The 13,660-nt window shown below is 39.4% G+C and overlaps 2 protein-coding genes across 2 annotated transcripts in view; one reads left to right on the top strand and one right to left on the bottom strand.

Moving 5' to 3' along the window:
* The window catches only part of LOC129515879 (A disintegrin and metallopeptidase domain 3-like), a 196,489-nt gene that overhangs the window by 4,077 nt on the left and 178,752 nt on the right, over positions 1-13,660 (top strand). The gene's annotated exons all lie outside the window — the stretch shown is intronic.
* Positions 1-13,660, bottom strand: part of IDO2 (indoleamine 2,3-dioxygenase 2) — a 59,784-nt gene that overhangs the window by 23,584 nt on the left and 22,540 nt on the right. The window contains exons 3-6 of the mRNA XM_055335033.1: positions 6,197-6,316; positions 3,853-3,971; positions 2,051-2,065; positions 529-628 (exon numbers count right to left, since the gene is read on the bottom strand). Of these exons, the coding sequence (XP_055191008.1) occupies positions 529-628; positions 2,051-2,065; positions 3,853-3,971; positions 6,197-6,316 (354 nt within the window). The remainder of the gene's footprint in view (positions 1-528; positions 629-2,050; positions 2,066-3,852; positions 3,972-6,196; positions 6,317-13,660) is intronic.

The raw sequence follows: 13,660 nt of genomic DNA, 5'->3' as shown, positions 1-13,660 counted from the left end.
AATGAAGATTCATTGTCCTCTGAGGCTTCGCAAAAACAGTTCTCTGGGGCAGGAATACTACTCCCCACCCCCCATTCCCACCTCCTGTTTAGGTCCTGTACTTCACGGGGATTTTAGCTCCAGCTCCCATTTTCCTTTGCCTGACCCTGCAATCTTTTCATGAAACACTGCCTTTGTTGTTGTTGTTGTTACCCTATACATCATCAGTCTATCTTCTTTCACTGCATGGTGATCTGTAGAGGCCAGAACAGTGCCTTTCTTGTTCCCCCAGACATTCTTACTCAGAACTAGGCTTGTCTATTGAATGGATGAACAGTCATTCCAAGTTTTACGGTAGTTGAGAAACAGGAGTTATCTCTGTGGGTGGGCTAGTACTCAGACCTCTTTTCTCAGACATACACCAAATAGGACAAGGCCTGTGCTCATCTATATTGATTAGTTCACCATAGGGAAAGGGACTTGGTGGGAAGTAAAGCTCACGCGAATAACTCATTATGTTAAAAAAAAAATGTGTTCTGAAGAAAATACCATAATCCCAGGTACTGCAGCTTTCTCCACCAAAACAGTCACCAGTATAAAGCCACGCAGGCTCTCTCCCCCAGGAAGTGAGACAATGATGTCCAAGTTCCTTGGAAAGGAAAGGACCACATGGTTAGTGAGGTTTGGTCACTGTGAGGCGCATTGTCCATAGGCCACTCAGAGTCTGACACCTGCGAGAGCAAGGGGACTCTGAAAGAAACCCTCTGGTCTCCATAGAACAGCCCTGGGGAGGAGCATCCACCTCCAGCCATGTTCAGGAATGAAAGAGAGCAGGTCTATTCCAGCCCACATTCACCAGACCTGAGGACTCTAAGTCTAGCATGGCCCTGATTGTCCTAGTTCATAATCCCTGCAGGTCAGCTGAAGCGTTAAGTGAGCAGGTACTTCTGATCCTCCACAAGGCCAATCTGGGGCCCATCACACCATTCCTGTCAGGAGCAGAGTCTTAGAGCTGTAGTGACCACAGAGAGTAGCTAATTCCATACTCCTGTTTTAAATATGAAACTATGACCCAAAGAAGCAAAATGGTTTCCCCAGAGTCATGTGGCTGATTAGTCACAGGAAGAGGGCAGGACTATATCATAATTCAGGCTCGTGCTCTTTCTCATCAGTGACTTCCACCCACCCCCCCAAGTGCTGTATTAGAATAGAAGGAAGCAGGAAGACTGTTAGGCAGGGATCAATTTTAAATGACCAGTTATCACATAGATTCAAAGATCCCAGAAGTCAGTCCAGTCTATAAAACCTAAAATCCCACTCCATAAATCACTTCTGCCTCTAACATTTTAAGCATGACAAGAGATGAAAAACAAACACAAAGGAAAAATAAGTCAGGAACTCCATTGTGCAGCAGAGTTACACTAGTGTGGAAAGTGGTGTCTTTACCCTTCCACCTTTTGTCTTCTGATCTACAGCTATTACACTGAACCCCTTCTGGAGGTTTGGCAATGGGAGTGGCAATGCCAATTTAGAGGCTAATTTTGCTCTCTGGGGAAAGAGGAGACTACGGATGTCTGGACCAGACCTGTCCTACAAGCTCTAGTCTTTTTCTCTTTCTTTCTTTCTTTCTTTCTTTCTTTCTTTCTTTCTTCTTTCTTTCTTTCTTTCTTTTCTTTCTTTCTTTCTTCTTTCTTTCTTTTCTTTCTTTCTTTTTCTTTTCTTTCTTTTCTTTCTTCTTCCTTCCTTCCTTCCTTCCTTCCTTCCTTCCTTCCTTCCTTCCTTCCTTCCTTCCTTCCTTCCTTCCTTCCTTCCTTCCTGTATTGCACTTTACTTGTTTCATTACACCCAGATTGGAAAATATAGTAAAGAAAGTTGTTAATCCCTTAATCCTTATAAAGCAGAGGCACCACTGTTAATTTTTGGACTGTTATTTTTGGCACATTTCCTTCCAGTCTTTTTTTCAGGCATTTTTAGATAGTTTAGATACTACATATAAAATTTGGTACGCTTTCTTTTTTGTGTATTTGTAAGCTTTTAGTTAGTATGGATTCTAAAGTTTCTGAGAACTTACCTGATTTCCAGGGATCTAATCAAATTTCAGTATTGATGGCCACAAAGAGAAAAAGAAAACAAAAGAACAAATCAGCTTGTAAACCAGATGTGCCTTTTGTAGTCCCATACACACATACTTTTGTGTGCAAATGCACCTGCAGCACGCACACATCCATGCACACATTCATTTTTCTCCTATTAATTTCTCTCACATCAATTTCATTATCAGACCAACCAAAGAACCTAGAAAGGAAGAAGGGAGAAGTTTTCCTGTCTTGTAAGACCTCTCTTTCCTTTTCGTGTGACAAAGAGTGAGCTAAATCCCAACTCATACATAAGCCCTAGACCATTTAGCCTGTGGCCATCATCATAAATTATCTTCTTCCTCTTACAGATTTGTAACTGGCACAAACCCACATTTCTGTTATGACTCTTCTACTCTTACTCACCTTTAGCTCATACTATAAATCAAGTTTTACCCCCTCACCGATCTGTTCCTGATTTTTAAAGACTGTACTGATATCGGTTCTTTGAAATTCTTATGGGCTATTGTTTGTGTCACTCTTTGACATTTATTCACTCTTATTCTTTAACCCTGTCAGTGCACTCTGCTTCCATGTCTTCCATTTGTTCATAGCACTTAGCTCTATGCTAGGCATATTAAAAGACTCCAAAAGTTAATTATCAAGAAGGAAAACTCCTGAGCCCAGGACTGTGTCTGCATCTCTGGGATGCAGCCCTGAGTACTCACTGACTGGGCAATTAGCTCCTGGCTGTATTTTTTATTTAATCATTCTGGCCCAGAAATTTTTTTTCCCCTTCAAACTTTCCTGCTTTTCTCTTTCTGAATCAGAAATTCAGTTTATTCAATGTTCAGTGCCTTGACCAGAATCATTTCTGCACATATATTATTTATTTCTGTCAAAACTCTGAGTCATATTTAGCAGCTCTTCATGAGAATATTGGTCACCAATTTTGTTATGAAAGCAGAATTGATCAAAGATTATAATTAATAATTATATAATTATAATTCATAATTAAGGAAAATGTGTAATCCTCTGGAACAGATTCCTATCATCTCCTCTGGCAATACTGTGGTTAGCCACAAACCTCATGCTGAGTTTTTCTTCATATCTAACCTAAATGTCGCTAGCTATTTTAAGTCACAAAGCACTATTCTTGAAATAAATTTGGCTGTGATAATGAAGTTCAAGAGAAATTAAATACTTCTCTTCCACCCACTCCATTGCTTATTAAAAACTCATGCTACTTCTTTAGACTAATGTCTACATACATTCCCAGGCCAACTTTCAGAGGATTGATGCCAGCTAGGTAGAAGAAATAACATTCATCAAATTCTCAATCCAACTTATCTAGAGCCCTACTCTTAATTCACCCATAATCACTCATGTATGAACACTGTATCATCATCACATAATGAAGTCAATGGTCCTAGTTTGATGCGAATGAAAGCATGTTAGGGAATAGCAGATAATTTGGTGAGGAAGAATGAGTGAAGTCTAATTATGCAGAGCTTGAAGGTCAAGTTGAGAAATTCAGGTTGGATGTGGAAGCATACGAGAAAAATGTAGCCTGTACCAATGTATTCACAGTGAAAATGCTGGGAGTTTTGATTTTTGAGCTTGTGTTCAGGTTCATCCTTCTTTGGAACCATAAATAGGAATAAATAAATATGAACATCTTTAATCGCAAATAGCTGAAAAAGCCAGGGCCTTTACTGTAAGGAGAATAAAAGTCACAGGACTGCCCTTTACTCAGTTTCAATCTGTTCAAATCCAAAGCTCTCACTGCTCATCTTACCTCTCTGGATTCCTAGTGGTCCAGTTTGTCAGTACCAGGTCTGCGTGGGCCAGGATAGGAGGGAGCCCCAAGTTCCTGGAGACTTCGACAAAGGGAAGGGCAAGATTTCTTGGCAGAACCTTATAGATATAAATCCAGACAATTAGGATAGTCTAGAAAGAATACAGCAGAGGAAGTGGTCATGGTTTCCCTCTATTCCAACAACCCTGTGGTAGAGAAATGACCATAAAACTGGGATGATCTGAGTGATCCATAAACACACACCTAGTCTCATATGTTTTCTGTTTACCATCTAGTGGATATGTTGTGTATAAGTACAAGCTGAAATATATAAGAATATTACAAAGTGGGGGCACACACACACACATTTGGAAAAAATAATCTCTGAAAATTGACTGCAAAGAAGGGCATCACCAAATGTTCACCACCATGTTTGAACACGAACTGTGGACTGAGTTATGAGCAGTGGGAAAAGAATCTCTATTTCTATATCTATCTACTTATCTATAGACAGGGACAACTACATAAATATGTTGATATATCTGTGTGTATAAAACTACAAGCATATATATATATATATATATATATATATATATATATATACACACATACGAGTATGTGTTCATGTGTCAATCGGAAAGAGGAATGTGGAGGATAGAACTCTTTGTCCTGTGTAGCAGCCAACTCTATTCATCACCTCATAAGTCAAACCCAGTAATAACTTCAAGTAAGTCACCTCAAGACAGTTCCCATTCAACGTCTAAATTATCTGAAGACCACTCTAAAGAAACTTATCTGCCCACAAGTCCAGAAAAACAATTCAGATCTATGGGAAACCAGGGGGCAGAGGTCTCTTTGCTGTGAACAGGGCTAAATTAGATCCAAAAGAACGTTCTTATGCTCCCTATCTCCCACTTTTATTTTTATTTCTCCCTAAGATAAAAGTGTCTAATTAAGAAGGCCCATGTCTGCCTTAGCTTTCCCTTAGATTTTTAGATTAGGCTTGGAAAAGAACTGTCTTTTCAGGTAGAAAACAATAAAGAACTTTAAAGATTCTTAAAATTCAAACTTAAGTTTACCTTCCCTTGGGAACCAGGGGATGAGAAGAGTAGTGAAGATATGAGGTGTCCATTTAGGTGAAAAGTTAAAAGATGAGATGCAGAGAAAGTCAGAGATGCTCTGAGGCCATGGGCAGGGGGCTCCATGGTGGTCTGGAAGTACGCCATGGACACACCATGAAGCTAGAGGCTTCCTCTCCTGTCACCCTTCTCTACACCTCCTCCCAGTCTAGGGTATGGTTTGGAGAACACAGGGGGAGGGAAGCCCAGTGGGATATTCTGTAGTGTGCCTAGATTTTATGCTTTGTTATATAAGGTGCACAATTTTAAAAAATAAAATGTACTAACATTTAAAAACTCTGAGGCAACTGTATTACCTTCCTTTTGTCTCCTTCCTCATGTTCCTTTCTTTTTCTCATGGGGAATTTCCTGTGTTTACTTGAAAGAAAAGAGGCTGGATCAATTAAGCAAACAAAATAGGCAGGGGTTGTTCAGTGAACCATGAAGTACTGGAACAATGCTGAGGCCAATTCCTGGAAAAGGGAAACTTCTGCAAAATGAAAAGGAGTAGTGCTTTTTACTGCAGTTAGTGGAACTCAGAGACTTCATGTCTCAAGGCTCAGGTTGAAATCATGAAAGGTTAAGCAAAGATTCAGAAGAGATTTAAATAAATTATTAAGAAGCCAATAATCAGTAGAAATAAAGTAGTATTAAAAATTAAAATTATCCTTGTTAATGTCAGTGAGTCCCTCTAGGGAAAGAAGTTTATGTTGGTGAATGGGAAGGTCTGAGCATGGCCTTGCATTCTACACTCACTTGCTCTCTGACCTTGGACAAGGACTTTATCTCCTGTAGTCTTCAATGGTCTGTAAAATGGACACAGGGGAGTTTTACTTACCTTATGGGATTGTGAAAATCAAGAGATAATATATATGCATATACATACAAAATGCGGTCAAACGTAAGCTATCATTAAGTATTTTATGAGACCTCAGTTCTTGCCTTCAAATGCATTGTTAAGCATTACTGCCAGAAAGAAAATAGATGTGAAAAACTAATGAAAGGGAGAAATGGCTACAAGTTCTAAAAAAAAAAAAAAAAAGCTTCTTAGGGAGAAAAGTTGTCTCATGTAAGTGGGCCATTTGCCCTTCCTTCAGCTGATAGCCAGAGAAAAGAACAAGAAAGGACCTATTTTCCAGAAAAACAGTGTTGGGCCAAGCAGAGAGAGTGGATTCCAGGAGCAGCAGACTTGCCGATGACAAGGCAGGCCTCTATTTGCCCCTTACCTCTTTGGGTTGTGTCTGTCCTTCCTGCCACACGTAGCCCATAGTAATAAAGCTGAGAACCAAGTGAGCCAGGCGCTGTTCCCGGTAACTCGTGAGGCCCTGACAGCTGAGGAGGGGCATCTGTTCAAGAGAACACACATCATCAGTTGCAGTGGGCTTGGGCTTCTCTGCCCTGATGGGTTCTTCGTGTGTAGGGAACAGGTCATACTTTAGTGCAGGAGCTAGGAGCCTCCACCCACCCCCATCCCTCCGCCCAACACCCCGGCTGCTACAGTATTGCCTATCCCAGGCAGCATTGTTCGTGAAGTACCCAACCACTCCGTCCCGGCTCCCAAATTCTGCCAGCCACGGTCAGGTGCCCTGATCGCTCAGAGGGTCCACCAGAACCAGTTCCCCGAACTGGGATGGTTTATTTCGTGGGCAGCACAATGGCAACGCTACCCATCAAGGCACCTTTGCCTCCTTGGCATCGTCTAACCCGAGAGCAAGCCTGCAGCGCCCGCGATACTCAAACGGCTTAATTCTGAAGTACAGAAACGAGTTGGGAGTTTTACCAAATCCCTGGCCGGGGGGGTGGGGGGTGGGGGGGTGGGCAATTGGTGTGAACGGGCCAAAGGGTTGTGCAGTCCTTGCTTGAACTCCTCCCATGAGCCTGGCTGGGGGTTTGTACCTCTCCATGCCCTTTTCTTCGTGGAAATGTCATGAAAGCCACATCCTGCACAGAAGTTAATGGTTGCCAGCTCTGCCGAAACAGTAACCAGTTTCTCGATTTTGCCTGGACCGCCTTGCCCGTGGAGGCGGACACACCAGTGAGCCCTGGCTTCCCGGCGCGCCCCTTCCCCACCGCTGCTCTCCTCCTTCCTCCGTGGCTCCCCAGCTCCACGGGGTCCTCAGGTGCCACAGCAGGTGGTGGAGGACGTCGTGTGTGTGTGTGTGTGTGTGTGTGTGTGTCCTAAGCTCCAGGCCCCGTAGGAGCATCCTCAGACCCGCCGCCCCTCGGCTCCTCCGGCTCAGAGCCTCCCCCCCCCCCCGCCGCCCCGGGCCGCCTCCCGTCGGAATCCTCCCCCTGCAGTGCTCCAGGGCCCGCCTGTCTGAGGATGTCCGCCCCGCGCAGCGCGCAGCGGCGTGTTTATTCCTCCCAAAAATGCAAAAATGTTCTCTGGCAGGATCGCAGAGCACTTGCGTGGGGGGGGGGTGGGGGAGAGGGTGGTGGCTGCTGAAATATTGCATTTCAACAGGAAGCAGCTTGAGAATTCTAACAATAGTGATTTATTAAGTACTTGTTATAAAACCTCTTCCTAAAATCTTCCCACGCTGGGTGGTGCTGGGCCTTCCCCCCGAACCACGGGACAAAACTGTGTCAGACAGGGTAGGGCAGTATCCCAGAGTGGGGGGCACTGAGCCAGGGTGCCCCTTCACTTCCACTGACTGCTGACCTGCGGGCTCAAGTTGGCCTCGCCTAACAGATGCATGAAAGCCGCGTGTAATTTTAAATTTTCTAAGCGGTGACATAAAAAAAAAATACTAAAAAGAAACATGAAATTTGTCTTAATAATATGCTTTTCTCTGCCAATATATCCATCCATTATATTATCAACACATAATCAGTATAAAACTATTGAGACATTTTGCAGCCCTTTTTTATAAGAAAGTCTTCAAAATCCAGCGCATAGCTCACAGCACAGTTTGTCCTAACCACATTTCAGATGTCCCAAAGCCGTCAGCCCCTATTGGCTGCCTATAGTGCAGCCTGAAGACAAAGGCATAAAGTACAAGTTGAGAATGTTTCTCTTGGTTGGAAGGGTTTGGGTTTTTTTGTTGTTGTAAATTTCTTGTACATTCCAGAGTCCTTGGGCTCTCTCTTCCACGTAAACATACAAATTACTTTTTTTTTTATTTTCTTTTAATCAAAATGATTTGGAAAAAAAATAAACAGTAACAACAAATACTCTTTGGAAGTTTCTTCTACAAAAAACAAACAAACAAAAAATACTAGTGAAATGGTTGGGGAGAGAATGAGTTATAAACTTAATGTTTTACTCAATTTAAAAGTAAATCAACTTGATTCCATGTGTGTGTGTACTGTAAGATGAAAAGTAAATACAGAAGTTGTAAAATGCCATCTCATTACCGTTTAGGTTTCATTTTCCTGATTATTAGTAAAGGTTAGCATCTTTCATATGTCACTTGGTCATTCATGTTTGCTAAGTAAAATGCTCATGTTTATAGCATATTTCTTTCTTTCTTTTTTTTTTTTTTTTTTTTTTTTTTTAGTTTATTCATGAGCAACACAGAGAGAGGCAGAGACAGGCAGAGAGAGAAGCAGGCTCCATGCAGGGAGCCCGATGTGGGACTCGATGTGGGACTCCATCCTGGGACTCCAGAATCACATAGTGGGCCGGAGGCAGGCGCTAAACCACTGGGCCACCAGTGGTTTTTTAACTTGGTTGTCTTTCTGTTTTATTTCCAGAACTTTGTCCAGTATACAAGTCTTTTTGTTATACATGTGAAAACATCTTGTTTCAGTTTGTGACTTGGCTTTTCATTTTCTTTATAATCTATTTTGATGAATGGAGATTCTATATTAATGAAGTCTATTGTAAAAATATCTCAGCTTTAGTCATTAGGAAATCTTCCTTAGTTCAAGTACATATTCTCTTAAATTCTCTTCTATAACGTTTAAATTTTCATCTTTTACATTTTAAATTCTTAGTCTATCTAGAATGAATTTATTTCTGTTTATAACAAAAGTAGCCAATTCAAAGTATTCTTTTGCTCTGTGCTACCATATGTGTGGATAATCAGCCATTCTTTACCATTATGTCCCCTTCTGATCTATCATCTGTTATATAGGAAGATTTCACATACTTGTGGGTCTATATGTATGTTCCCTAAAAGTTCTTGGTCCTCTTTGTTTATGCTGCCTCCATATCATATCCTCTTAATTTTTGTAGTTTTATATTACATCATGATAACTGATAAGGCAAATCTTCTCACCTTGCTATTGTTAAATATATATATATATATATATATTCACTTCCTATGTAATATGGCATAATGAACAAAACATTATTTTATTTTCATAACTTCCACATCTCTTTTTTCATCAGCTTGTTAAAAATAAATATAGAATTTTAACTCTATCATCATGTTAATGCACTTTGGCCACAAGACTATGTCCATACACACACATGCATGCACAAATTATTTTAGAAATTCCTTCTTATTTCACCAACACATTAACAGTGATTATTAAGAATTGATCATACAGAAAAAATTGACCATATATTTAATTAATTTCGTTGTTGAACAATGTTTCTTAAATTCTCATTTTTTGTCTTTCCTGAGTTCTTTATTCTGATTTATATTCATGATGCTAGAATAATTTCTGAACATTTAAGACAAAGTGCTTGGATAGTATATTTTCCTGTTTTTTGATTTGACTGATAATTTACTTTTTTTAGTTCTCAGAAGATTATTAAAATCTGTGTTCTAAATACTTATTCCTAATATTTTATTAGTATTCATACATTATCTTTAAAAATATCAGTATGGACAGATATATTTTTATTTTATAGTTTGGATTATAATCCAATAATCCCTTATTTATTTGCTTGCTATATTGTTCCATACTGGCCACTGGGGTCTTTTTCAGGTTGACTTCTGTGTCCCACTTAATATGCCCCAACCTTTCATATTTGTTTGTTTGTTAGCATTCTCTTGCTTCCTGGCAGTGCAAGAGGGTTCATCTTGTATTTACCCTGTCCCAAGTTTATAATCAGGACCTTCTCCAAGGACCTCTAGTTTCTTTAATTGAAGAAGGGTATTTATCCCAACACTGGGCTTGCCCTTTGCTACTGGGGTGCCACTGCTTCTAGGTCTTCACAGTGGACAAAGTGAGGAAATGGTGTGTGTGTGTGTGTGTGTGTGTGTGTATGTGTGAGATGTATGTGTATATATGTGTACACATATTTTATATATACACACATATATAATGATTTATCCACATATGTTTATTTACTCATATACATAATGCTAAACATGACTTCATGCTCATGTTTCATGCAGTACCACAGGTTGATTCTAGCCTTCTCCTTTGGCCAATTTAGAACTTTCATCTCTGACAGCAAAGTATCATACAGCATCTGTTCAACCTAGTATTCATAAAAAGCAGTTTCAGAATTGTTAAACTGTATCCCACAAAAAAAAAAAAAAACAATTTCCGAACTAGACTTTAGTGATTATGTGTAGTTCCCCTTGAGTTTGACCATATAGATTGCAGCCACAGCATCATTTTCCACAGAGCCTCAGGTCAGCTCTTTAGTCCCTTTGCCCTTTCTCATGAAGTGACATCCCACATCTGGAGTACCATTACATTCCTTTGTCACAGACTGCATTCCATTCCAAGAGTCCCCCAAGTTCTGGTTAATTGATTTTTAAAATTTGCATACAATTCACTCCCTATGATAAACAATTCTGTGGGTTTTACTGCCACCTGAGTACCATGCAGAACAATTCTATCATCCTAAAACTCCTCCTTAGGAGAGGTAGTTCACCACCCATGTCTTCCTCCACAGTCTTTGGTAATCATTGATCCTTTTTCTGTCCTTAGAGTTTTGTCTTTTCCAGAATGTCATTTGAGTGGGATCACACAATATATAGTCTTTTGGGTCTGACATGTTTTATTTAGCAAAATATAATTTTGACCCTGAATAGCATTCTGTTGTGTGGTTATAACTCAATGTCTCAGCTAGTCAGGCTGCTATAACAAAGTGCCACAGACTAGGTGGCTTATAAATAGCGGACATTTAAATTCTACAATATTCGTGGCTGAAAGCCCAAGATCAGGTGGAGTGCCAGCATGACTGGATTCTGGGGAGGGTCCTCTTCTGGGTTGCATACTGCTGTCTTCCTGTTTTATCCTCACATTACTCACATTATAGCTACAGAGGGCCAGAGAGCACTCAGGAGCCACTTTTACAAGTACACTAATTCTCTTTATGAGGGTTCCATGCTCACAATCTATAGTCTGTGTTGATCAGTTTTATGTGTTGGCCTGACTAGGCTAAGGGACTCAGATAACTGATAAAACATTGTTTCTGGGTGTGTCTCTGGGTGTTTCTGGAAGAGGATAGCATTTGGACAGTAGGCTAAGTAAAGAACATTGCACTCAGAGACTCGGGTGGACATCATCAATTGCATTAGAACCTGAATAAAATAAGGAAGTGGAGGAATTTTCTGTCTGCTTGAGCTGAGACAGCCATGTTCTAGCTAGGAACAGCAGTTACCAAGTGCTCGGACCTTCTGACTCAGGCTGGGACATACACTGTTGGCTTCCTTGACTCTCATCTTGCTGAGGCTCCTACTTGCAGTGTAGCCTCCATAGTCATGGGGGCCCATCCCTCCTAATAAATATTTTTCTCTGTGTCTCACTATATCCCATGGGTTTTGTTTCTCTGGAGAGCTCTGACTAATTCACCTCCCAAAAGCCCTACCCTCTAATACCATCAGATTGATGATTAGGAATCTAAATTTAGGAATCTAAAATTAGGATCTAAATTTGTGGGCAATACAAACATTTAGTTCATGTACTCGGTTTAACTATTCTCCTGTTGAGAGAATAGGTTGATTATTTCCAGTTTGGGGGATTATGAATAAAGCTGCTATAAACAATCACATATAAGATTTTCCATGCACATAAATTCCCAGTTGACTTGAGTAAATACTTAGGAATGTGATTGCTGGGTCATATGAAAAGTCTACATTCAACTTCATAAGAATCTGCCAAGCCATCTTCCAAAGTAGTTGTACTATTTTTTGCATTCTTACCAGCAAAATGAATCAGTGTCTCTTTGGTATATATCTTCACTGGCACTTGATAATGACAAATTTTCTTTTTTAATTTTAGTTGTTCAAAGAGATATTGAATTGTTTCTTAATACTTACTATTATAAATAATCCTGTCACTCTGTAAGTAACCTAGTTTTGTTTTTTATTGTTTCCTGATTAAAACTTGCAAAATGTTCTTCTTGTTCTAGAAAATTTGAAATTTCACAAGGATATCTGTATGTGTTCCCCCTACCCCCATTGTTTTTCTAATAAAATACTCAAATCTTTCCTAAGATCTGAAAAATTTTGTTCTTATATGCTTGAAGCTTTGCTTTTTCTCCCCCTACACCACTCTGCTTTAGGGAACTAGTAGAGTTTGGGTCATTAATTTCTCCTTTTCATATACTTTATTTTTCAGAGTTGGTATTTCTATAATTTTTGCTTTATATTTTATGAAAAATGTATCCTTTTTCTATAACCAATGTTTCTATGATTTATTTGAGTTCATATTGAGTTTCTTTGCTCCCCACTAGTTCCTTTTACATACAAATTTACTTATTTTTATAAAATAAATACACTGGAGATGTTAATTAGAATATTAAAAACATTGAGTTCATCAGAGCCATTGACTGTGAATGTCCAGTCCCTTTCTATTGCTCTTTGACTTATTCCTTCTCTTCATATTACATGATAATTTGGTGTTGTCTATTCATGTTCAGGAATGGTGGTCAGTTCTGTCAGACCTTAGTAGCTAATACAGCATTCCTTATCATGTTTCTGGAATGCTGCTGAGTTTCCTCTTGTGTAGCTTCTTGTGAGCAAGTCAGTTACCTGTAGTGTTTTGTGGCAGTAGAGTGGAGAACGGACATTTTCGGGAATAGGATGGATGCATCTAAACCAAAAAATAAGTTTGTTTGTTTGTTTTTTACCAAAATACAGATAGGTGTACTGGGGCTTTCTAAGAGCAACGTGGCTGACCTGGAGGTACTTTAAGATAAAAACTGTAAATGTATTTATTGTGTTGTCTGTGCCAAGTAAAGGACTCATGAGAACAAATGTTTTATCTGTAGTTCCATGTATGGTCCAGGAAGCCATTATATTTGTTTTCGTTACTAATTTCCAATTGATTCAGTCTCAACTTGTGCTGGTGAACTTTTTTTTTTTTAAGATTTAAAAATTTTTCAGTAATCTTAAAAAGCACAATTTGCTTTGGTTGAATGCTTTGCATGGGTACCATAGATTGATATAATTTGCTTAATATGATATAAAAATTCTTAAAATTTTTATCTATCTTTGCTACTTTCTCTTGATTTCCTGCATATAAAGATATTTTATTATTTTTCTTCTTCTTTGTATTTCTTTGGTCATGTTAAAGAGACTTTATGCAGCAGGAAAATAAATTCTTAGGTTTATCTTCATTAACACTGAAGATGGTCCTATATATCTCTCATAGGATTTCCAGTCTTGTGCCTGTACTTAACAGGCATCTAGTATTTTTAAATACATTAGTATTTATAGATATTAAACGTGTGTAAGTCAGTGATAGAGGATTTAGGAGAATGGAAAACCTTTTTTCTCTCTGAAATCACATGGCATTCCAAATTGGTGGGATTAAATCCCATGGAGACAAGACTA

This window comes from Nyctereutes procyonoides, unplaced genomic scaffold (genome assembly GCF_905146905.1).
Source record: "Nyctereutes procyonoides isolate TBG_1078 unplaced genomic scaffold, NYPRO_anot_genome, whole genome shotgun sequence".
Classification (NCBI taxonomy): Eukaryota; Metazoa; Chordata; class Mammalia; order Carnivora; family Canidae; genus Nyctereutes; species Nyctereutes procyonoides.
This window is presented reverse-complemented; position numbering and strand designations above follow the sequence as displayed.